Source organism: Candoia aspera, chromosome 13 (genome assembly GCF_035149785.1).
Source record: "Candoia aspera isolate rCanAsp1 chromosome 13, rCanAsp1.hap2, whole genome shotgun sequence".
Lineage (NCBI taxonomy): Eukaryota > Metazoa > Chordata > Lepidosauria > Squamata > Boidae > Candoia > Candoia aspera.
The window spans coordinates 1229160-1252635 of NC_086165.1; the positions used below are offsets into that span (position 1 = coordinate 1229160).

Genomic DNA, 23476 nt, shown 5'->3' on the forward strand with positions numbered 1-23476 from the left:
AGAGAAGTTTCCAATTTAGAAAGGAGATCCGAGAGCAGGGTTTCTCAACACCAACTGGCAGTCAGAAGCCACCATGAAAACTCCTCCATCCCACAAACACACGGACAGACTCAGCCATAGTGTCAACTGGGAAGCTGAGAGCATCCTAAGCCAAGCCAAGTCCAGAAACGCGAGGGGATTCCTGGAAGCTTGGCACTCGGACAAATCAGCCATCAGTAGACACGGAGTGATAAACCAGATTCACACACCATTCAAGAGAGACAACAGAAAAGCTAAGAAGGAAGCCAAAAGAGCAGAACACATCCCCTCCAGCGGCCAACAGCCAGATAAGCAGGGACCAGCACCAGACAAACGATCAGGCAGAAAACAATGTCCCAATCAAGGAACTACCAAGGAGGAAACCAGACCCCCACCAAGACTGGCAGGGCGAGCCGCGGTATATAAGCAGAGAGCAGACCCCCCCTCCCTCGCACTGATGATGTCACCTAGTCAGGCAACGAAACGTCTGCCAGCCAACCGCCAAGCTCAGAGAGCACCGAGGGCTCCACAGTTCAACCCTGCGCTACGGAGATTCTCTTCTGTTAATATTAAGAGATTCTCTTCTGTTGGAACCATTAATTTGTTCATGGTGCAGTAAAATATTGCTATTTTCCATTTCAGATTAAGAACCACTTCTCTGTCCCGTTTATAATCTACAAATTTGTTAGGGACATTAAACAGTTGCAGCCTGTAGGTGTGTCTATGCCGGAAGAGGAATTTCACATTCCTTTAGATTCGTATAGGTAAGTATCTCACTTGTTCAGACCCTTAAGCACTTTCATTTTTTGCAAAGTATCCCGAGGCTTTGGGCTCTTTTTCAATGCCTTCTGCTTTTTCTGTGGTTGGGTTATCAGATGTCAGCTGTATGTTCAGCCAGCGGGGGTCTTAAAAGACCAGTTTGAACCATCCACAACCTACATATCTTGGCAAGAGGAGCTGCACAGGAGTAGTGAAGTTAAATGTCTGCTGCAGTGCCCAGCCACCGAAGTCAATTTCCTGCCACTGATATTGAAGGCCACTGCTGTGCCCGACGAGCTGAGCTTTATTGCGACTCAGAAGGAGAACTGGGAGCCGGCCTACATTATTCATTTCTATCCCACGCTTACTGTGCGGAATCTTCTACCGTACTCCTTGCGATACCTGCTTGAGGTACGTTGGTGAGCAGGGGCTGTGATGCAACTTGTAAAGGCCCAGGTGGTTTTGGTATTCAATACATTCCTCTTTTTTGGTGGGGAGCAAGACATCAAAGTTTGTCGTTCTTCCACAAATCTTTGCTTACTGATACTTTAATTTTGCCCTAAATGCCTTTAGCACTTTCTGACCTTTTGTCTGGGAAATGAATAGGGTTATGGTTTTTACAAGCATTTTAAAAATGTCTTCTTATGGTGATGAGTTGGAGAGCATATTAATTTTTTTAAAAAATGCCCCACGTTCAGTATGTTCAAGGATAAAATTAGTACCTCTGGCAGTCTGGGTGGGTGAGCAAGAGGGAATTAATGGGCAGTTGTGCCCGAGGCAACTGGAGCATCTCAGCTAGGATCTGGGCCACATTCTTGAAGTTGTACTATGATGGATGATGCCCTGCTTCCAGTTGTTTGTTATTTATTTTTCATACTTAGCCTGGAGAAATTATGATCATTTTTACTTCCCTACAGTAGTAAACAGATAGCGCCCTCAAGTTGTCTTTATAATATTTAATTGTTCTCTGCAAACATCAGGGGGTTTAATTTTGTCTTGGTGTCCCAAGAAGTGCCTTCAGTCCATGTCAGTGCTGCTTGTATATCTTCACAGGCTCTTACAGTCTTTATTGCTATTTTCAGGGAACGGCGGAGGCCCATGAGCTACAAGAAGGAAGCACTGCTGATGTCCTCCAGTCAAGAATCGATGGGGAAATCATGGAGCTGGTCCTGATAAAATATCAGGGCAAAAACTGGAATGGGCACTTTCGTGTCCGCGACACGCTGCCAGAATTTTTCCCAGTATGCTTCACATCACATTCCGCAGACGTAGCAACAGTGGACATATATATTCACGTCAGGAAAGTCAGCACCCACCTGATCCTCTCCGTGTATAGTCCTTACTGGATCATCAATAAGACTTCCCGTGTTCTCCAGTACCGCGCTGAGGATGTTCACGTAAAACACCCAGCAGACTTTCGGGACACCATTTTATTCTCCTTCAAGAGAAAAAATATTTTCAGTAAAAACAAGGTATGATGTCAGGCTTCTGTTTCATTTGCCTAACGAAGTGAGCTATGTAACTTTGGTGATTCTTATTAATAGCCTATTTTGCAATTTGGAAAGGTTGTGCTCAACCTGCTTATGAAAATTGCCTGTTTTATTTAGCTAATAGTCCACTGTTTTTGAAGAAGATGAAATATATTTAATCAGCTTGGTATTGATTTGCCCTCTAGACTATGCTGGACTAAATGTTTCCTAATTAATTTTATGGCTTTATTTTTTTATTTGTTTTTACTGATTTGCACTTTATTGCAGATTTCCCATCATTTTTCTTAATTGGAAATGAGCAATTTGAATGAATGGATCTCAATTTTCTCTGTTTATGCCTGCAGCTATCCAAGTATGGATCAAATCTCTCTCTCTCTCTCTCTTTTAACATTGCCACCTCAGCAGTGAAATAAAGTTTTCCTCTCCAGCTTTTTAGGTGATCAAGAAAGTGTGAGATCGGATTTCTTGCAATTTTCTACACTTACCTTCCTAACACTACAGTCTCCACTTGTGGCTTATTGCTGGAAACTTGAAGCATAACTGCAGCTCCTTGATATTAGGAGTGGACATTACTGATCTTCAGAAACAAGCTCATGGCTTGTTTTCTGTGCCCCAAATCACTTTGTCCTCCTTTTCAATCTAGATCCAGCTGAGCATCTCAACCAGCACATGGTCAAACAGTTTCTCCCTGGATACAGTAGGAAACTCTGGATGTGTGAAGTGCCCAGCCAGCAACATGGACTTTCTGGTAATGTCTGATTTCTACACTTGCTTCCTGCTTTGACTAATTGCCGTCGTTTGTACCAGCCATAGGTAACAAAATCCAATTTGTACATCAGTCTCATTTACTCTGCTTTTTCTTCATACTGTTCTGCTCTCAATAGGTGGGGTGGGGTGGGGTGGGGTGGGATGATTCTTGGTCCAAGGAATCAGATTCCCTCTTCCTGGCAGTGCATAAACCAAAGCCTTTCCTTAGATCAGCACAAGCTATAAAAATGTTCTAAGCCATGTTAAAATGCACACAATGCCGCATCTTTTTGAAATACGAACTGTAATATCATTCTACAGGTTGGCGTTACTATTAAAATGAGCAGCTTCAATCTCACCCGGATAGTCACTTTGACTCCATTCTATACCGTCACGAACCTGTCTTCCTTGGAGCTGGAATTCGGAGAAATGGGAGCTGATGGCTCATTTCCTACTAACAAATGGAATTATTTTGCACCCTCAGAGGTAGTATTTTAAGGCTGGGTTTGTCAGTTAAGCTGGCTTGCTCTTAATGTCAAGTCTGTAGGTTGAGTCATGGCAACTGGATTTCTTTCTCTTTGGTTGAAACGTTTTGCTGCTTGTCCAAGCAGCTTCTTCAGTCTGGGCAAAGGTTGGTGAGGGGACCGCATATATGTCTTCCAGGGTGGCTGCATCATCCCTGCACCTGAATGGCTTGTTAATTGTGCCATGGAGGTGTGGATTGTCTTTGGGATCTCTTACTCCCAAATCCCTTGCTCATCCCCAAGTGGATCGTTAAGAGTGGCCTTCCTGATGAACTTGTGAAGCCATTCAGGTGCAGGGACGATGCAGCCACCCTGGAAGACACATATGGGGTCCCCCCACCAGCCTTTGCCCAGACTGAAGAAGCTGCTTGGACAAGCAGTGAAATGTTTCAGCCAAAGAGAAAGAAGTCCGGTTGCCATGACCCAACCTACAGACAGTTCCGCCTGGATGACTGAGAATCTTCATCGACATATCTTAAATGCCAAGCTTTCTGAAACAAAGGCTTATTTTTTATTCAACTCAATATTAGAGTTTCTAGTTGTAAAACATAGTTGCAATGTTAGCAGTTCAGTGGCCAGTAGGTATGACTTGGAAGGAGCTCTGTTAAGGATGATTATTGCTCATTATTGCTCTCACTCATGTTTGTTACAGCCGTAAGGCCAGACATAATAAAACTATGCAGTAGCAACCATCTTACATTTATACGTATACATATACATATACATAAAACAAAAACACTCTGGTGTAAACGCACACTAATCTGCTGGTTGGGACGTTAAGCAGCACATTCAGCTGGAGATCTGAGTGGTAATAATTGTATTGATTGCCCAACTTCACAACCTCCGTGTACAGCTATTGTGGAATTTGGGGAGTTGTATTCCCAGAATATCTAGAGGGCACCAGGTTGGAGGACATGCCGACTCCAGCTTCTTACAAGAAATCAATAAAAACAATTGGTATACTTACTTATTTATCTATCCCTCAAAACCATTCCCTTCTTTCTGTAAGTGTCTTGCATTTTGGCCTGAAAGTTCGTCTGGCAAGCTGTGTATCAGAGTGAGCGGCTCCAATCAGTTTTCCAAACCATTCTTCTACAACCGACAGGACAACGGGACATTGCTGAGCCTGGAAGAATTGGTGAGAGTGCAAATATGTTGGTTATTTTCTGTTAAAGCCCTGAAAGCGATCTGGGGCCCTCGTTTAAGCCTGGCAGCGCAGGGCTCCCTGGCCTTGCTGACGGTAGTCATTTGTCCCCTTCACCTGGCCAGCACCGGGGTGGCTCCCTGCCGCTTTCAGAGCCACAGCGAAGCTGCCAAGATGCGGTGGGCATCAAGGCCTGGCTGTTTCTGGAGCGTTGCTTCTCTTCCTCCCAACAGAACACCGGTATCCTGGTGGACGTCAGTGTGGCTGAGCATTCCACAGTTGCCACCTTCTCTGGTTATTACGAGGGGGCTGCGCCTGCGCTGGTCATTAATCACACTTCATGGGCGACTCTTAAATACCAGCAGAGGTGGGTGAGGCGGCATCCACTGCTGGAGAGGGAGGCTTTGTCTTGTCGTCAGTTGCGGACTGTGGTGTCGTAACAAAGGTTTTGTGCAGCCGGGTGAATTTTGCACTTGTGTTTTTTAATCCGTGCAGCGGCGTGGCGGCAGCGATGGAACTAAAGCCGAGGGAAGTTAGATTGTTCGTTTGGGCAGATCCTACAGGGATAAGAAAATTAAGTTGGGAATACGCACAGAACACTGGTGAACTCGATCTTCTTAAGGTATTCTATATCTAAAAAAACCTGTTAATGTAGCTTTTCCACAGCTGTGTGCAACTTACAGCAGCCTCAGTCTCTATGCACAATTCTGATCTTTCAGGCTTCTTTTTTTTTAAATCTTCTTTTTGGGGCCCCTTGGAAATAGGGTATCGTTTTTGAACCCTAAAGCCTCAATGTATTCATCTAGGCAGCTCATTATAGTAGAGCACAGCAACTCCTTTACAGCAATATTTGTTATGCTATTCCATTCCTTTCTCTGGCTAAGCATCTAGTGACTCTTTTTCAAGCTAAATGAATTGCTACACCATCTTAATAAAACTGTACGCAGAGGTTTGCGTTTGTCTGATTCCTGCCTCAGCCTGGTTTCTTCCCTCCTACCAATCCAGGATGAATGTGGGCAGTTTTCCTACAACGCCAACACCCCAATCCACTGGGTCTCGTTCCTGGATGGGCGGCAGAGGGTCCTGCTGTTTGCGGAGGACGTTGCTTTGGTGTCCAAAGCGAGGCAAGCAGAGGAGATGGAGCAGCCTGACCAAGAAGTCAGCATTGCGCTTCACGGCCTTGGGCTGTCGCTGGTCAACAACGAAAGGAAGCAGGAGATCTCTTACGTAGGGATCACCAGGTAACAGCAGCCGGCTGCTGGTGCCTTTTGCTGCAAAGCATCAGTCTGTCGCATCTTGCTAAGTCAAACGCCCGTTTCCGATTCCTTCAGGATAAAGGGGCCTGCTGGAGATAGTTTGGAAGGCTTTTCTTTGGCCCTTCAGTGCTTCCAGTCGCATTGCTGAGGAGCAGCAGCATCGACCGTTTAGAAATTAAACCCTGAAGAGTTTCCAGGCAGTTATTTTGTGAGGCTTCAGTTAGACGTGCAGTATATTTTCTTATTAAGAGTTTAGCTGCTTCTTTCCTTTTTTCCTTGCAGTTCAGGCATTGTCTGGGAATTAAAACCAAAGCAGAGGTGGAAGCCATTTAATCAGAAGGACATCAGCCTCTTGGAACAAGCTTATCAAAAGCACATCTCGGCACAAAGCACAGAGACTTCTGGCTGGGTTAAAATCAACAGCAGTTTTGAGGTACGCTGGAGCTGCAGAGGAAGGTCAGACCACCCGAGTGGCAGATACGCAGCTCAGCCTGAGATGCTTGATCGGATCTCCTCTTTGTAGATATTAGCTTCCTTCCAGAAGTGAGAACACCTCCAGCCAATTCTTGAATCCTTGGCAGGTCATTTGAGCATGAAGCAGAAGGGCCAACTGTGACAAACTGGGGTAGAGGTTCAGGTGAGGAAGAAGTTGGATGGGTAGTCTGAGAACCAGGGAAGCCCAGCCCTTGCCCCCCAGAGGGCAGCGTCTGGGGTTTGAAAGAGTGCACGAAGAGTTGCTGAGGCCATGAGCTCCTCCTGTTGCCGACTTACTCAGCAGCTTCGGTACTAGTGTTTCACTGGCATCTGGAGGATTCAGAGTGTGGACCTCTGCCTGGGCACACAGGCAAGTGAGGTGTGTTGGGGGCATGGCTAAACCGAACTATTTTTCTCTGTTACGAAAAGATGACCATTTTGATGCAATAGGAACATTCATTTTTTTAAAGAAGGCAGCCCCCAAGTCATGATGCTTTAGATACTGGACAGTCAGTAGCATATTTCAGCACGTGAGGTGTAAGGAATTAAGGTTTGTGAAGAGGGCCGGCCCAGGAGCAGCAGAATCAAGATTCTTTGACTCTGAGCTCCTGAACAAGACCTGGGTTGAGCACTGAAGATATAGGGTGGGCAGCAAAATGGTCCACAGCCAGGTGAGTCAGGGTGTAGTTTTCCATGGGGCAAGGGGCAATCTGCTCTCCTGGATGCTGTTGTGGCTCTGCCTGTCAGCTGTTGTGCTTGCCACCCAAATGATGCTGCCCTGGGAGACGGTTCAGAGGAAGATTTTCAGGGGGTTTCCTCGCTGTTTCTTTGCTTGCAAAAAAAGAAGTGGGATGGGGGGCATTGTGGGAGTTATGGATCTATTTTCTCTATTTTCAGGTAAACTTTGATAAAGCGCCTATGGAAATGCGCCTTCCGTTGAAATGCTTTATCAAGCGAGACTTTCTGTCGGGCATCCAGATTGAATTCAAACAGTCACAGCATCAGAAGAGCTTACGGGCTCAGTTATATTGGCTCCAGGTATGACTCTTTACGTTTCTTAGGTTTTAGAGAAGGTTAGCCAATCTCTCCCTAGGGATTAAGAGGCTGGACTTGTTAAAGATGATCATCGTAAGTTCTGCCAAAGTCCCTTATCACTATATTTACCCAGGGCCGACTCCTAGAAATTCACTTGGTGGTCTTCCTGAAAAAAGTAAGGACTATAAAAATGTCACAACTGTATGTTGTAGAAACATAAAAGTCACAATTTTCCTCTAAGCAAATCCTCCAAGATTTGCCCCTTAATCTGGTGTCATGCGTCTAATATATTTCTGATTGGTTTACGTTTTTGTTAACTAGATGCTGACGCACTTTAGTCTGCAGAGTTACATGTTTAGAAATAACTCCTAAGCTGGCAGACTAGGTTAATCTTCTCCACACATCACTGTTCCCCTCCCTTGAAGGTGGATAACCAACTCCCAGGCTCCATGTTCCCTGTGGTGTTTCATCCTGTGGCCCCTCCCAAATCCATCGCACTGGATTCAGGTAAGAGGCATCTAGAAATGATCACGCAGCAACCAGCTAACCAAACAAGGCAAAACTGGCGTTCAATTCATCTGCCTTTTTTTCCTTAGAACCAAAACCGTTCATTGATGTCAGTGTCATCATTCGATTTAATGAATACAGTAAAGTGTTGCAGTTCAAGTAAGTTAATTATACTCGGAAATGTCTGAAACATAAATCATATCCGTCTGGCTCCAAACTAAATAATGACGTCTTCTTAATAGTCAGAGAAAAGGTAAAACAGTCCAGTGACTCCATGTTTGTAGCTTTTGGCATAATGTTCAAAGATGATTTCCCCCACAATTCTCTCTAGAAGATGAGAAATTTGGTGCCTGATCATAGCTAGCGGGTTCTCAGGGAGTAAATCTGTGGGTGGGGGGCTTTCTGCTTTCCCATGTCTAGAGTCCTGCATCGGAATGATCTAGTGAAATACTTTTGCTTTTAGTTCATCTGTCTTCACTGGGAGAGAGACAATTTTCATTTGAGATAGTTCAGCTGAAATCTTTTCTGGCCTGAGCTATCTTGTGCCTTGGGAAGGAGGCTGGAATACAAATACATTTTACGTACATACATAAATATTCTGTCTTTGTGTTAAACTGGTTGAGGAAAAAAAGCATCAAAGTTCTGGAATTACTCTCAAGTTTTCCAAAGCCATACAATTGGCTCTTCAAACATTTCCAGTGTTTCCGATCAATCTGTATAAAATATTACAGATTTCAGTTATTTTAAGATTAAAAATTAAAATGATCTTTTCATGGATGTCTGTGTGCTTATGAATAGGCAAATGTATTTTTAGCTCCAACCAGCCTCTCCTGCAAAAATGCGTATGATAGAACAAAATAAAAATAAACAAAACAGCACCGAATAACTGAAATTACAGTTGACCAAAATTAAAGCTAGTGCCTTCAGCTCTAAAGAGCACAGTTTAATATCTCAAAATCCACTTTTAGAAGCTGAGTGGAATAGCTGCGTTTCCAGACCTCCCTGAATGTCACCAGGGAGGCGAATCGTTTTACCTCCTTGAGGGGGCAGTGCCATCTCATGAGTTGCTGCCAGGAACAGTCCTTGTCCTCTGCCCCCACGATCCTCTCTGGTGGAGATGCAGCGGGGCTCCCAAGGAAGAGGTCCAGTTAGAGGAAGAGACGACGGGACCCGCGACTGTCCAGGGGTTTTCGATTCTGGCCTTCCTCATACTTCCTCTCGCCAAGTGAAGCAGTTGCTCTCCCGCAGGTTTCTGTGTCAGTTCTGATTTTCTTTTGCTTAGATACTTCATGGTCCTTGTCCAGGAGATGGCTCTGAAACTAGATCAGGGATTCCTAGGAGCTCTTATTGAACTCTTCACTCCATCTACAGACCCAGAAGCTGAAAAACAAAAGGTAAGGCCTGCTTAAGAGGTTGGTGTCTCTACCTTAATTGGGAGACATGTTTTAAGAACAAGAGGGGTTAAGGGGGGTGGATTTCAGAAAAGTATAGGCGTAGGCACTGAAAGGGCTGAGGATATTAACCAAAATAAACCAGTGTAAACATCTGTTGGTCCTATTGCGTTCATGCTTGAACCCCGTTGAGGACACCTGTTCAAAATTATTTCCGCTTTGACAGATGAAGTTGATACAAAAGGATATTGATGCTCTTAACACAGAGTTGATGGAGTCGTCCTTGACAGATGCATCCACGCTTAGTTTCTTTGAACATTTCCACATTTCTCCACTGAAGGTACGTTTTCAAGGAATGGCAGCACCTCCCAAAAAGAGGGGGCTGTTGTGCCGATCACCCCCAGGTGCGCAGCAAGGTCTTCCCCGAACAACACGGCCACAGGGCAGCTGAACGCTCCGAAGAGTTTGCCCCAAACGCCTCAGTTACGTCGGAGGTGCGAGGCTCGCGGCTTGGCGCACGTGCCAGGGCTTCAGAGCCCGAGCACTTACTCCCTCTAGTGAGCACTGCCTGAGGCCGCTCCTCTGAGAAGCTCCATGTCCCCTTTCTCATTTTCCTGGTTTACATCCTTACATGAGCTCAGCAGGGAGAAAATGGCTTCGTGATCTCGGTTGCGTTCTCGCTCCGCTTCCATATATGGTAAACTTTAATTTCTTTCTCCATTAGCCGGCTAACGAGATGGAAGAAAACATCTCCTGGGTTAATTTAGAATAATTTGTGGAACCTGCCTTAAATTTTATTTATTTATTTATTTATTTTTACACTTTTGAGCCTAAAGCTTTGTGTTAGAGGACCACCAATTCCATCATTTGCTTTTCATTATCATGGCCATAATAGATGTGGAAGGCATAATTTCTAGTTCCATTTCTCCCTGTCCCCCAATATTTTAGAAGTGGTTTTTTTTCATCAAATGAGTTTGCATTTAAGTTCTTAATTTCTGTGCAGAAGTGTTAAATTGAAAATTCAACACGCTGTTCCACACTGAATTCTTTGATTCTTTTTCCCCCATCTTAAAAGTATGCTAACAGGACTGAAAGCCAGGTTTGAAATATGGCTGATGTTGAAAGGAGACGTGCTGAATATGAAACTCACCAGAAGTTAACCCATGAACAAGCTGGCAGAAATGAGTTACTGAAAATCTCAGTAGTTTTTTTAAAGTGGTATTTAAATGAACTCTGCATTCAGCAAAGATTAATGGCCGACCACCCAGAAGGGCTATTTTAAGTGCGGTTTTCTGTCTTGCCAGCTACATCTCAGCCTTTCCTTGGGCTCTGCCACTGAAGCGTCTGAGTCGGGCAAAGGCGAGGTGATAGCCATCCATTCCGTGAATCTGCTCTTGAAGAGCATCGGCGCCACCCTGACAGATGTGGACGACCTGATCTTCAAGTGAGTGGCTCAGTGTTTATGTCAGAAGTTTCCTGGGAGGAGAGAAAGGCAACCCAGTGGCCTCCAGGTGGCTTGGACTGTTCATTCCTCGCATCCAACAGGACAGTGGGTCAGAGATTATGGAAGGATATGTGCATGTATTCATTTATTTACTGGGCTTATACGCTGCTCCTGCCACTCCAGGTCTGGAGCAGCAAACATACCCTGTTCCTTAAATAAGGTTTGAAAAACCCGCACATAACAACAGCATTGCAGTTACACTACCCTGCCAAGGAACAGTACCCAAAGCCCATTTAAACGAAGCCCCAAACCACCAGAGGGGCTGAAATTCATAATGCAGCTTTCCACAAAGGCCGTTGGGGAAGCCAGGCCGTAGCAGCTTTCCTAAAACCCAGCAGGGGTTGGAGCCATGGAGAGCTCAGGCAGGATGCTGCCCGAAGGCCCCTGCAGATGACATTCCCTGTGAGAACGGACTGGGAAGGAGCTCCTTCTGCCTCCAGGTCCCGAGCTGTAAATAGTTTTCAAGGTGATAACCAGCAGCTTGTTGTACTCCAGGCATCTGGAGGGCTCCGTGTTGTCCCTGCCTTAGAGGATGAATGTTTGCAGGACTGGCCACGTCTGATTTTCTTGCCACTGCATGGGTTGATTCTTTTGGAAACTCCAGCCTAGGCTTGTTAGCAGGGGAAGGGATTCGTGGCAAATCTTCTTAGAAGGTTTTAGCCACGTAGGGAATGAGTATCACACGCTCTAAAGTGGTGAGGAACATCGATTGTGAAGCCCCTTGCCCAGATCTCTTCTCCACCATGAATCTGCTTCCTGGATGGCTTGTCAGCTCAGCGGGGCTTCAGTGGAACAGGATGAAGGCAGTCTGCTCTGCAGGGTTGCTGTATGGAGGGATGTATGTAAGGTTCCTTAAATGCAAAAGGGCAGTAGTTCTAAGCAACGGGTGGCCTTTGCTCTTCACGAAATCGTTTATGTCTGCTTTCAGACTTGCTTTCTTCGAAATCAAGTATCAGTTTTACAAAAGAAATGAATTGCTGTGGAGAGTGATTGGCCATTACAAAGGGCAAGTAAGTAGTAGTAGCAGTAGTAGTTGGTGTTCAGATTTATATAGCTGCTCATCTCGCAAGAGGTGTTCTTTGCCCCTTCCTCCCCCTGGTATACCACCCACAAGTACAGCACGGAGCCATCGCGGTCCCTATCCTGGTTAAGGGCTGTTCCTTTTGGCCTGCGCATCGCTTCTCCTTGCGCCCTCCTCCTCTCCTGCTTTCAGGGTACGCCTGTGTATAAATCCAAACACTCGTTTTCTGTGTTCCTTTTTTTTAAAAAAAAAGTTCTTGAAGCAGATGTACATCCTTGTGCTGGGGCTGGATGTCCTGGGAAACCCCTTCGGCCTAATCAGGGGCCTTTCGGAAGGCGTGGAGGCCTTCTTCTACGAGCCCTTCCAGGTATGGCACCCGAGTGTCTCGGAGCAACGGTTGAAAGAGCTGGAGCAAAAAACACTGAAACCTTGCGTCTGGATAGATACCCCCTCCCACACCTCCCTCCCACGTGTATTTTTAAGAGAGCCGTGCGTCGGGTAAAAGCACCGGAGGCAAACAAACCACAGGGTTACCCCCTGCATGTCTCATCGGGGGGGAGCGGGGAATGTCAGTGAAACCTTGCTCTCCTCCATGACCAGCTGCTCAGTGCCGTCGCCAGTCGTGTGACAGGACTCAGGAGGTGGAATCCACCTGAACGCCCGCTTCCTCCTCTAGCCTTGCCACGGGTGTTCCAGCGAGGAGCACGTGTAGTTTTAAGTAACTTATTCCAAGGGTTCAGCTGCCACCTGAGCTGTCTAAAGCCACGACTGGCAAGAGGGGGGTGCTGGATGCGCACTGAACACTTTGCTTCGTTCTCAGAATCCAAAAGCACATGTAATTTCTCCTTAGGGAGCTGTTCAAGGACCTGAAGAGTTTGCTGAAGGGTTTGTGATTGGCATGAGAAGCCTCCTTGGCCATACTGTCGGTAGGTGGAGCACCGACAATGGGACTGGCCGGGAGAAGCTTCCTGGGGCTGCTCTCGGCCTGCGGCGCGTGAACTTCCCTTGACCTGTCTCCCCTGGGCTCGCAGGCGGCGCAGCAGGCGTGGTGTCCCGCATCACTGGCTCGGTTGGAAAAGGTTTGGCTGCCATCACTATGGATAAGGAGTATCAGCAGAAGAGAAGGGAGGAGATGGGGCGTCAGCCGAAAGATTTTGGGGACAGCCTTGCCAAAGGTGGAAAAGGCCTTCTGAGGGTAGGCTGTTTTAGATAACTCCCTGGACCTCTGTTTTTTCCTGCTATATTAAATTAACCCCAATCCATGTTGCCTTTCTTGTGTTTGGGGTCTGTTTCATTTGCTCCTGCTAGTTAGTTAAAAAAAAAAAGGCAACCTACCAAAACAACAAAAATAGAACTATTAATTACATGCAGTAACATTGTGTTTTGATATCTTTTTCAAGTGTATTTTCTGTTAGGTTTTCATAGACGTTTTGGGGACAAAACGTACCATCCATCTCTGCGTCCTTTGTGCATGTGTGGGTGAGGGTGGCGGGAGTGCCTGCTGGAAGATGGGGAACAAGTTATTTTTCTCCAGAGAACAAGCTCTTGATACCTGGTACAGGTTGTCTTTGATGGCTCGGGTGTCTCCCACTCCATAGCAGCAGCAGCAGCAGCAGAGTGATGGCTTTGGAAAGAGGGGATTTAGGAGTAAATTTTAATATTACAGTATTCGCAGCTTTTTCTGTTGACCAGAGTTCTCAAAATACCCTAGAAATGTGAAGCAGGGTTGAAATTCCCAGACCCTGTTTGGTTCCTTCTGCTGAGCCAGACGTTGCCCAGAAGACACCCTGGGCGCTGGAAGACAGGCCCCAGCCTGCTCTTGAAGGGCTTGACAGGCATCTGCCGTGCAGGGCGTTGAGGCTCCCTGTGGTTTAAGCTGATTCCAGCTAGGTCGGGTGGGTATTGATGGAGGCATTCCTAGAATATATACCTATCCTTCTCTTATCTAATATAAGAAGTTACTGTAGTTTCTGTATTACTCTTCCTTATGAAAAGCAGTTTAGAGTCTTGTGTTTTACATACTGCGCTGTGTGTCTGGGCAGACTTTATTACCAGAATTTCCGGTTGTGGTGAATTCATGGGCTTGTCTTAAGATGAACATCCGAGTAGGCTAAGCCCGTTTTAGCCTTGAACTCCAGAATTTGCAGAGGTGGAGGTCTGTGGGTGAAATGCATGTGAAACTCTTCCATTCCAACCTGCTATTCCACCTTTTTTTTCCTCCCCCCCCCCCGCTTTCTTCAAGGGCGTTCTTGGTGGAGTCACTGGGATCGTCACGAAACCTGTGGAAGGTAGGTTAACAGGGCTCCCTTCGCGAGGGACAGTGGAGGCGTCCAGAGTTTCTAAGGAAACATGTAAACCTGTAAATTTTTTTATTGAAACGTTAAATTAATTCTCACAGAATTCAGTGAAGAAGCATATTAATGATAGCAACTGTAGTAATTGCTTTGCCTCGCATTCCATTTAAGTGTTCCTGATTTGAATTACCTGAAGTATTAAGTCCTTACGTGAAGTGAAACATGACCGTGCTGCACCATATTAGAACCAAGAGACAACAGCACTAACTTCGATATTTGCAAGTGCAGTGAAAGTTTAAATGGAGAACCAGTGCTTCTTGCAGATGGCCTGAAATTAAAACCCTTTGAATTTAGCGGCACTGTCTGCAGCCAGGAAACGCAGTCCTGTTTTTCTTACTCTTGATACCGAAAGGTGCCAAAAAGGAAGGTGCGGCTGGCTTCTTCAAAGGGATCGGGAAGGGACTGGTCGGAGTGGTGGCCCGTCCAACTGGGGGCATCATTGACATGGCAAGCAGTACCTTCCAAGGGATCCAGAGGTAAGCGCAGCGGGTCATTTGGGTCTCCTTTTTCAGAAGGAGAGAGAGGCAGGCTCATTTAAAAATCAGCACGTGTTCTTTCCTGCCCGAGAGACAGACTTGTGTGGGAAGGAGGACATGGACGCGCATGCCCAGCGTCTGCTGCTCTGGTTGTATGAATCGGGCCTTTCGGTGCAGAGCAGCACGCTGCCTTCCGCTAGCTGCCGTTTAATGAAACGGGTTCCAGGACGAAACCCCACGGGCTGTAGAATAATTCAGAGGCAACGGGCCTGTTGAGCTGTTCCACTTTCCGGAATGCCCCACGTCAGGTCCTTCCTTCCGTCCCTGCTCCTAGGGTGGCCGAATCTACCGAAGAAGTGTCCAGCCTGCGCCCCCCTCGTCTCATCCGTGAAGACGGGGTCGTCCGGCCCTACGACAGAGGCGAGGCAGAAGGCTGTGACTTGTTTGAGGTACAGCTTTCAAACGTAGATTTCCGTACGTGCCCTTGTGTACGTGGTTTTTTACTGCTTTGTTGATGCTGACTGTGGAGGGTCCTTGCTGAGGAAGGCGTATGGGAAACAAACAAAATAACGGAGTCATTTGTACATATTGTGCGTATTGGAAGAGGTTTGAATTGGCTCTTTTCTGGCCCAGTTTAGTGGCTGACGTTTTGTTCTCAGATTGCTGAGAGGCATTCAAAGATTGAAAGGGTGTCGTCTGTGGATTTTTAATGAGGTGGTATAAACAAGCCTCAGCCCTGACCCACAGAAAGCTTGTGCTTTCTGCTTCCGAACTCTGGAATATTCTCTTGAAAATGGAATGAATCCCTTGCAGGGTCCAATCTATAAGTTAGTCTCCCAAGTAAACCAGGCTGAGATGCATTGCTCCATTCCGTAAGAACAGATTCTGTGAACCATTTCATTGTCTAAACTGAAATGGTCTCTCAGTTCAAACGGGTGTCCCTGAACAACCTGGAAATCCATGCGTGATTGCAGTGGGAATGAGCCCGTGTGCACTTCCCTTCGAGGGTGGCTCGATCATTTCTGGTTCACCTTAACTATTGCCTTCTCACAACAAGGGGACTCCAGTGTATGGAGTATGTTTTAATAAATCATTGTTAAGGGTAGCCACCCTGTAGAACCTAAATCTTGAAGGCAAATGGAAAGTTTTCCCCACGGCTGAAGAAGGGAAGCAGGGGAAAGTGGAAGGCTGGAAGGGGAGGCTGACCGAGGTGGGGTGCCATGCCAACCGTTGTTAGCTTTGAGACATAGGTACCTTTCGTAAGGAGGGGTCGAGGTTCTTTTTTATGATTCGGTCACCAGTGTGGCAAAGGAGTTTGGAGGTCCCGATTCATGCTCAGCCACAAAGCGAGTTGGCTGACTTTGGGCCACGTTTCCCTCCTACGGTCCTTTTGTGAAATTCACAAGGTGTGGGCCATGCTGGCATTAGAGGAAGAAGGCCAGGTCTCAGCAGGGGCGCGGAGGCATTTGAATTTTAAGCATGTGCCTTTCCTTTTTGCTGGGCTCTTCGGTGATATTATGCATTCGTCTTAAGAAATATATTTAACTGTTAAAAAGACTACCTTGATTTCCATATTAGCAAGAAGCTTGTACTTTAATAACATCAAAATTCCAGACGAATGCCCTAAAATCAGACAGTTCTTTTTCTCTCTCTTTGTATTATCTTTTAACTGCAGCATGCAAACCCTTTCTAATGTTTCTTCTTTCTTCCTTTCTCCTTCCATGCATGCACAACCCGGCTGGAACGATGGAATCTCCCATTACGGTTCTCTCTTCCTGATTAATTTAACTGTCTTTATCTGCCGGGGTCTGATTTAAATTTAAAGGCATAATTCCAGAGACACCCACTTGGTGTGGTGCTGTTTCGCTGAGCCTCTGAATATTGTTGATACTGATTTTTGATATTCTTCGTTTCAAATTGCAGGGGAACATTTCTTAATGCTAAGAGTAGCAGTCTGCTAGGAAGGTTAGCCGTGGACAGGAAGGGGTTGCAGAGCTAGCCATGAAAGAAGTGGGGAAACAGCTCACGTTTTTGGATGGGCCAATTCTTCCTATTAAATTATTTGTAATTGAGACCCAGGACACTGTTGTGAGAGGTATTGTAGAACATCATTGTATGATATGCAAAGAGGGTCTCTGGCTGAGGGGCTTACAGAAGCACTGGCATGTTCTGGGCATCTCGTTAGGCACAGGCTTCCCTGGGGGCAGGTGGCAAAATGTGCATTGTGGCATCGTGATGTGGATTCTGCTCCTGGCATCCCTGTATGCAACGTCACAGTGCAAGCGCAAAAAGGCTGCACATGGGTTGTGATGTCCTGATGCATGTTTTGCCATTTCGTCATCACCGTGGATAGAAGCGGACAGCTGTGTTACTGTGGGTGGATATTTGGAGGTCTCCTGGGCACCCCAAACCAGAAGCCTGTGTGGCCTTCGGTTTCGCTGTCAAACTTCATCAGAACCTGGCTGGAACGTGTAACAGGTTTTTTGGTAGGGAATCTGACTATGTTGCAAGCTATATCAACACCCAGAACTCCCTCTGTAGGTAGGTGGTGTCTTAATAATCCTGTCCAGATCAGTCAGCTTACCCTTTTCAAACAGTGACACCTGTGCCTTGATGCTCAAAGGAAATGAGGTATTCAGAAATACGCATTTATTTTTACTTCTTACAAATTTAAATATTTCTCTTCAATGTATGGTTATACTATACTGTTTTAAAGCTGACAAATTATGTTGGGGGGGAGCGTATCCTTACGGCATTGTAAAATGTGGCAGACATTTTTGGGGCGATGAAAAAATGGACATAGCTTTCTCCCGAACATGTGCTAAATTTGGTTAATGTTGAGAGTTAGCGTTACTGTTGTTATGAACAGTAAGAGCTGCCCCGTGCAGAGCGGCAGAGAGGGAAAAATGGCCCCACTGCCTTTCATTTGTACAGGTAGTCCTCACTTAATGACCATTCATTTAGTGATGCTTCAGGCTTATGACGGTGCTGGAAAAACTGACTTACAACTGGCGCTCACACTTACGACTGTCACAGCTTCCACACAGTCATGTGATCATGATTTGGGCACTTGGCAACTGGTTCTCATTTACGAGCATTGCAGCATCCCATGGTCACATGATCACCATTTTTGACCTTCCCGGCCAGCTTCTGGCAGGCAAAGTCAGTGGGGAACTGTGTGATTCGCTTAATGACCACGTGGTTTGCTTAACTACTGTGGTGATTTGCTTAACAATGGATGCAAAAAGGTTGTAAAATTGGGTCAGATTCACTTAATGCCTGCTTCACTAAGCAACCAAAATTCCAGTCTCAGTTGTGGTCGCTAAGCGAGGACTACCTGTATGTAGTTGCTTTCACTTGCAACAGACAAGGACGCTTACGTTTCTCAATAACATTTTTTTCTCCCTCTGCCAGAATAAAGCTAGTTCTTGTTAATATTTTCAGCTTAATCTTGGTGTTCAAATGCACTCAGCAATTTGTAATGTTGCAAAAATGTGTATATAATGCTATGAGCTATGAATTAAAAAATGGCTTTTCGTACCTAAACTTGTGAGAACCTTTTCTGAAAGTGGATGGTAGTTTTATCCCCTGCCTCTTTCCCTGAGAAGGGCTGCTGTCTAGAGCAGGGGTCGATCATGTGACACCTTTCAGGCAGACAGAGCCTCAGCACCCATCGTCCCCAGCCAAGATAACCAGTGGGGAAGGGGCTGCTGTCCTAAACATCTGGAGGGCACCGACTGGGCGTCATCTCCTGTTTCTTTTAGTTCCATTGGTCTTTGAACTGCCTGGGGGTATTTTGTTTGCCTTTTGTCGCCCCCCCCGTTGGTGCCCCTTCGCCCTCAAGTGCCCCCTCAGTGGGGTCAGAACTAGGGGCCCCCGGTTGAGCAGAAGGGGGCTGGCGGTGGAGGCCTCCTAACGGTTTCCACGGGGCTCCAGTTCGCTCCGGCTTTGTCCCAGAGGGGGCTCTTGGACCGTCAGCAGCGCCTTGGGGAGGGGGGTCGGTCCGAGGCAAGCAGGTGGTGCCCCGTGTGGGAGTCCAGACACTGCAGCTCTAACCTGAAGCCCTTTCACTCCCCCCCCTTCTGGCTCCAGAATGCCCACGTCAAGAAGCTGGAGGCAGAGAGTTTCCAGCACCATTGCCCAGTGCCCGGAAGCAGGAGGGCCCACCTCATGGTGACCAGCAGGTAGGGCTGGACCGGCCAGACCAAAGGGGCCTGGGATTCAAGGATCGAGGCAGCCTAATCCGGAAGGTGCTGGTGCTGGTGCTGCTCTTTGTTCGTCGTCTCACTGAATGGGGCGGAGGAGCTTTGGCCCTGCAGAAGTTGAGCGCCTGCGTAGACCTCAGCCGAAGCTTACGTGAAAAGCAGCGGAAGGCGCCTCTCGGTGACTGGACGCCTGGAAGTTGTTTTAAAGTGGGACTTGCCTCCCAGCACCCGCTTGGGTGCGGGTCGGCATCTGGATCGGCCTTCGGTCGCCGATTTATATGTGGGAGAGAGCAAAGAGGCTGGCTTAGCTTTCCTTCTGCCAGCTGAAGGGCCTTTCCCATCTTCTCCCAGGTGGTCCTCAACTCCGCATGCCGGCATCACCCCCCGAACTGTTGCAGGCAAAGTGGGGGCTTTGCAATTACGCTGAGCCTCCCCACAAGTAGGACTGGGGCTTCCGGGGGGAGGGCTTGCTTTCTGCGTTCATCCTCTGGTGGAGGAGGGATCGCTGTGCTCAAGTCAAAACGCTTTTGGTCTCAGTTGCCTTGGCCATTCTGTCAGTGGGTTGATGGTTTCTTCTGAAAGGGAAGCCCTAAAACACCCTTCTGCCAATCTAGGAGAGTCATGTTAATGAAAGAAGTGGAGATCCTGGGGCACATGAGCACGGATTGGGATTACTTGTATGAAGATTTTACACGCCCGCCCACTGCAAACGGCAACGTCCTGCAAATCTTCGTTAGGGTAAGGAAGTCTGACCTCTGCGTAATAAGGTTGATCAATGCGCAATCACGGTTAGCAGCCTGAAGCTGTTATTAATCAGCAAAACAAGCTGCTGCAGCAATACAGACCCAGCAGCAAAGCCTGCAGTGTGTCGCAAGAAGGTAGATATATTTTAGGTCATCCTCGTAGCATTTGTTTTGTTCGTTGAGTGGTAGTTAGCCCTCAGCCTGGACTAATGCTGCACCTCCTTTTATGAGCTTAGAATAAGAACCCTTTTTTGGGGGGAGATGGGTGGTGATATAAATTGGATGGATGGACGGACAAACAAACAAACAAATGGCTCAGTTTAAATTCCTGTTGTTCCCAAGGAGGGATACTTGAGCATTTCCGAAACCTTTATTCCAAGCTTTTTTTCCTTGTCTTGTGCACATCTCCATCTCAGTTATTGGTTGATCTGATGGGCTGACTTGATGAGGAACTTGGTCTGCTCAGGTGAGGATTTGATAACAGAGGAAAGTTGTTAAGGTTCCAGGCATCTTTCTCCAAAGCAGAGTCCTTCCTGTTCTCTCATCTTCGAAAACGTAATACATTGCGGGAAAAATGTGATCTTTTACGCAGCGGGCTGCAGTTCATGAAAATGTATGCCCTAATAACCATGTTTCTCTTCTACGTATCGTTAAGAATCTCTCAGCAAAAATAACAGAGGGGTTAACTTTGGGTATTCAGATATTCCAAGGTGAAATTGGGTAAATGCAGAAATGTTTTCTGATTCATTTTCTGGTACCTCTTTTAATACTTAAGTGCAATTCCTAACAGAACCGAGGGATGCTACCGTTCCACAAAAAAGAGAGTTCGGGGCAAGAGTTAATAAAGAAAATCCGGCTCACAGATGCAGCTGCAGCAAAGGTAAAGCATTAAACTTAACCGTGAGGTTGGTATCTTGCTGTCATGGCAGTGCTGGGCCTTTGCCTTTGAAATGTTACTTCACCACATCTCGGGTGACGTCTGTGCTGTGCCGTTTTGCCTGACGTTAGGACATGAACGTGTCTCTAGCCTTTCTAGAGCAATTTTCAGGTGCAGGGGTTTTTCTACCCTCCACCTGGAAGGTTAATTTTTGTTTAATTAGGAAAGGGGGACAAAAACATTCCTTCCCTTTTGGTGCACGAGGGCTGACACTTGCCTCTGTTAGGCAGTATCATGGTAGCTTTTGACAGTTCCTTAGCTGCAGTGCATTCAACGGCAAGAGAGCGTCGAGGCGCTGGTCTCGCGGGGGAAGGCAGTGGCATTTGCTCATGTGTTCCTAATGATGCTCGCTGCTCACCCGGGCCGTTTCCATCCCCCCCACCGCCCGATTGTGCCTCCCCTGCTCTTTCTTTAAGGCGGCAATGGCCGTAGCTTGATTTTCGGTGATGCTCCCTTTTTATTTATTTTATTTATATATCAAATTTAGTCACCGCCCATCTCACTCAGAGAGCGACTCTGGACCGTTTACAATAAAGCAGGAATAAAATATTAGTTAAAATACAATAAAACAATACAATAAAAACAATCTTCTTAACTAAATAATATATTCCAAGGGGTCAATTGTAAAAAGTTCTTAATTTAATTTCCAGGGAGCGTCTTCAGGGTGCTAGCCACCCCCAGGGTTGGTTACCCCTTTTGCACACTTGCTTTAGACAGCACCTTCACTGTTACTAGTAACACGCTAGCACTGACATCAACACGGCCAAAACTGGTGAACGGTATTAGTTGCGTTTATAGCGTCAGCATGTCCAGTTTACAGCCCAGAATAACAAATTGGTGCCTGAGTTTTTCCATCTTTCCAAGAAAAGTTTGCTCATCTTTTCAGGAAAGGGTTTTTCCCCCTGCAACGCTCAGGAACGACTAACCAAGTTCTTCCCCTTCACAGAGAATGTGTCAAGCCATCGACGCGGCTGAAGCCAGCAGGCACCAGCAGACGTTGGTGAAGCAAGCGTCTCTGAAGAGAAGTGCATCCAAGACGTGATTGTGACAACGGACGCCTTCGCTTAGCCGGTCTTTATGAACATGTCTTTTTGGGGAACAATCAGGGCACGTCTGACGATTCTCGGCCTGGGCTTGCGAGCTTTGGAACTGTTTGAGCCAGCCCTGGTCTCACCCTCACTGCATCTAGATTTTGGATTGATTGCGTGTGTACGTCTGTAAAATCTTGACAATCAAGACCCCGAAGAAGAAATTCTGAGATTCCTTCTGCTTTGAATTTCCCTTATAATAAATTAATCAAAATTCATTTCTGCTTCCTTTGGCAGAAAATAAGTTTTCACTTGGAGTAAGTTTCGTACGTCAACAAAATTGATCAAAGGTCCATCCGATCTATTCGGAGATAGATTTTTTTAACGCAGAAGACTCATTTTTCCTCCCAGTCCAGGAGCTGGTGGAGTGAGTCACTTGTGCAGTTGTAATCAGGGGCACAAGTTCTTTATCCTTGTTGGTCAGCAAATAGTGCCTAATTATGTTAATTGCTCATGTTTAGATTTATGTGATATGGAAATGAATGTTTGGCTTAGAATATAATCCTTTCTTCAGAAATGATCAGCACAAAATTTCCACTAGATACTCCAGTGACAAAATATATGGAAAAATACGTAGTTTTAAAAAAATGAACTGACTCAGGGTCATGGCACATCCCGTGCCCCGAACGCAGCGGCTTAAAGCCCACGCTTGTCTACTCCGGCCGACTGACAGGATGCCGTTCGGTCAGCTCCCTCGTCTCTCTCTCCTGAGACCGAGTCCAGCGGATTTGAGGTAGCAGTTCAAGAACACCCGTGCGCTTGCTGGGGATCACACCCCGAGGGGTGCAGCTCCTCTGAGAAGGAACCCCTCCGGCTCTTGCCGCTGGATATTCCTGCCAGAGTCCTCTTTCAAGGCAAAGTGGTGAATCAAGTACTTCTGCTGCCACATCTTTATACATGAAGGCATTTCTGCTTAACATTCAGCACGTCCTAAGCCCGATTATTTGTTTTTTGGCGACGCTCTCTTTTTGCACACTCGTTTTAGTCAGCACCTTCACTGTTACTAGTAACATGCTAGCATTGACATTAACATGGCCAAAACTGGCGAACGATATTAGCACGTTGATAGTTTCAGCACGTCCAACTTACAGCCCTTAATAATAAATCCATCAGTGCCAAAGAGTTTGAAGCAAAGAAGATAACAGATTTGGGTGCCAGCAGTTTCAGTCAAATTAGGGGATAATAATGGCCTCAGGCGAAAAATAAATAGCACAAACTGTTATTCATAAAATAATATTAGGTTCTGATTTAGAATTGTAAACAAGGCCAAAACTATTATGTCTAGGTCAGAGTTTACAGGTAGAAGTCTTCAAACTTACCTTGTTCATTCAGGGAGTTTGGCTAGTGGTCACATAAAATGTACTATTTTCTGTGTTTACTTTTGTTACATATATAATATATAATACTGCCAAATAAACATATTTTATATGCAACTCTTTCTGTGATATAATCAATGAATGTCCATTGTGGTGCACAGTTTACTCCACCTGCAAAGTGGTGCGTAGCTGAGTCATCAGTCAAACTCTCTGAAGGAGGGTTTGATCGCTTTCCACAAGATGGTAGCATTTTCTTTCTTTTACAGCTGATACTTCAGTCTTTCTATTGGAGGGCAGGAACAAGCTGTGTAAAGTCACAGGGCTCATGTGTAATAGTTACAAAACTTCACTTCTTCACATACCCATTCCTCTGCTTTCTCCAGAAGAGGGTTTGCTGACTTTAAAAATAAGCCACACTTAGGATTGATATATTGGAATTGTTTGGCTTTCTTCCAGGGCCTTCGTTGTTTGGCGAGTTTAAAGGCTG

The 23476-nt window shown here is 46.2% G+C and overlaps 1 protein-coding gene across 1 annotated transcript in view; it reads left to right on the plus strand.

Moving 5' to 3' along the window:
- Window positions 1-23106, plus strand: part of VPS13C (vacuolar protein sorting 13 homolog C) — a 67956-nt gene extending 44850 nt beyond the window's left edge. The window contains exons 60-86 of the mRNA XM_063313993.1: window positions 661-782; window positions 894-1188; window positions 1860-2249; window positions 2911-3015; window positions 3336-3500; window positions 4548-4676; window positions 4916-5049; window positions 5178-5304; window positions 5688-5923; window positions 6221-6371; window positions 7310-7450; window positions 7873-7954; window positions 8044-8113; window positions 9237-9348; window positions 9572-9685; window positions 10650-10789; window positions 11778-11859; window positions 12124-12237; window positions 12721-12796; window positions 12902-13065; window positions 14113-14158; window positions 14577-14700; window positions 15035-15149; window positions 18793-18884; window positions 19520-19643; window positions 20439-20528; window positions 21532-23106. Coding sequence (XP_063170063.1) covers window positions 661-782; window positions 894-1188; window positions 1860-2249; window positions 2911-3015; window positions 3336-3500; window positions 4548-4676; window positions 4916-5049; window positions 5178-5304; window positions 5688-5923; window positions 6221-6371; window positions 7310-7450; window positions 7873-7954; window positions 8044-8113; window positions 9237-9348; window positions 9572-9685; window positions 10650-10789; window positions 11778-11859; window positions 12124-12237; window positions 12721-12796; window positions 12902-13065; window positions 14113-14158; window positions 14577-14700; window positions 15035-15149; window positions 18793-18884; window positions 19520-19643; window positions 20439-20528; window positions 21532-21627 — 3636 coding nt within the window. The 3' untranslated portion in view covers window positions 21628-23106. The remainder of the gene's footprint in view (window positions 1-660; window positions 783-893; window positions 1189-1859; window positions 2250-2910; window positions 3016-3335; window positions 3501-4547; window positions 4677-4915; window positions 5050-5177; window positions 5305-5687; window positions 5924-6220; window positions 6372-7309; window positions 7451-7872; window positions 7955-8043; window positions 8114-9236; window positions 9349-9571; window positions 9686-10649; window positions 10790-11777; window positions 11860-12123; window positions 12238-12720; window positions 12797-12901; window positions 13066-14112; window positions 14159-14576; window positions 14701-15034; window positions 15150-18792; window positions 18885-19519; window positions 19644-20438; window positions 20529-21531) is intronic.
- The last annotated feature ends 370 nt before the right edge of the window (window positions 23107-23476 follow it).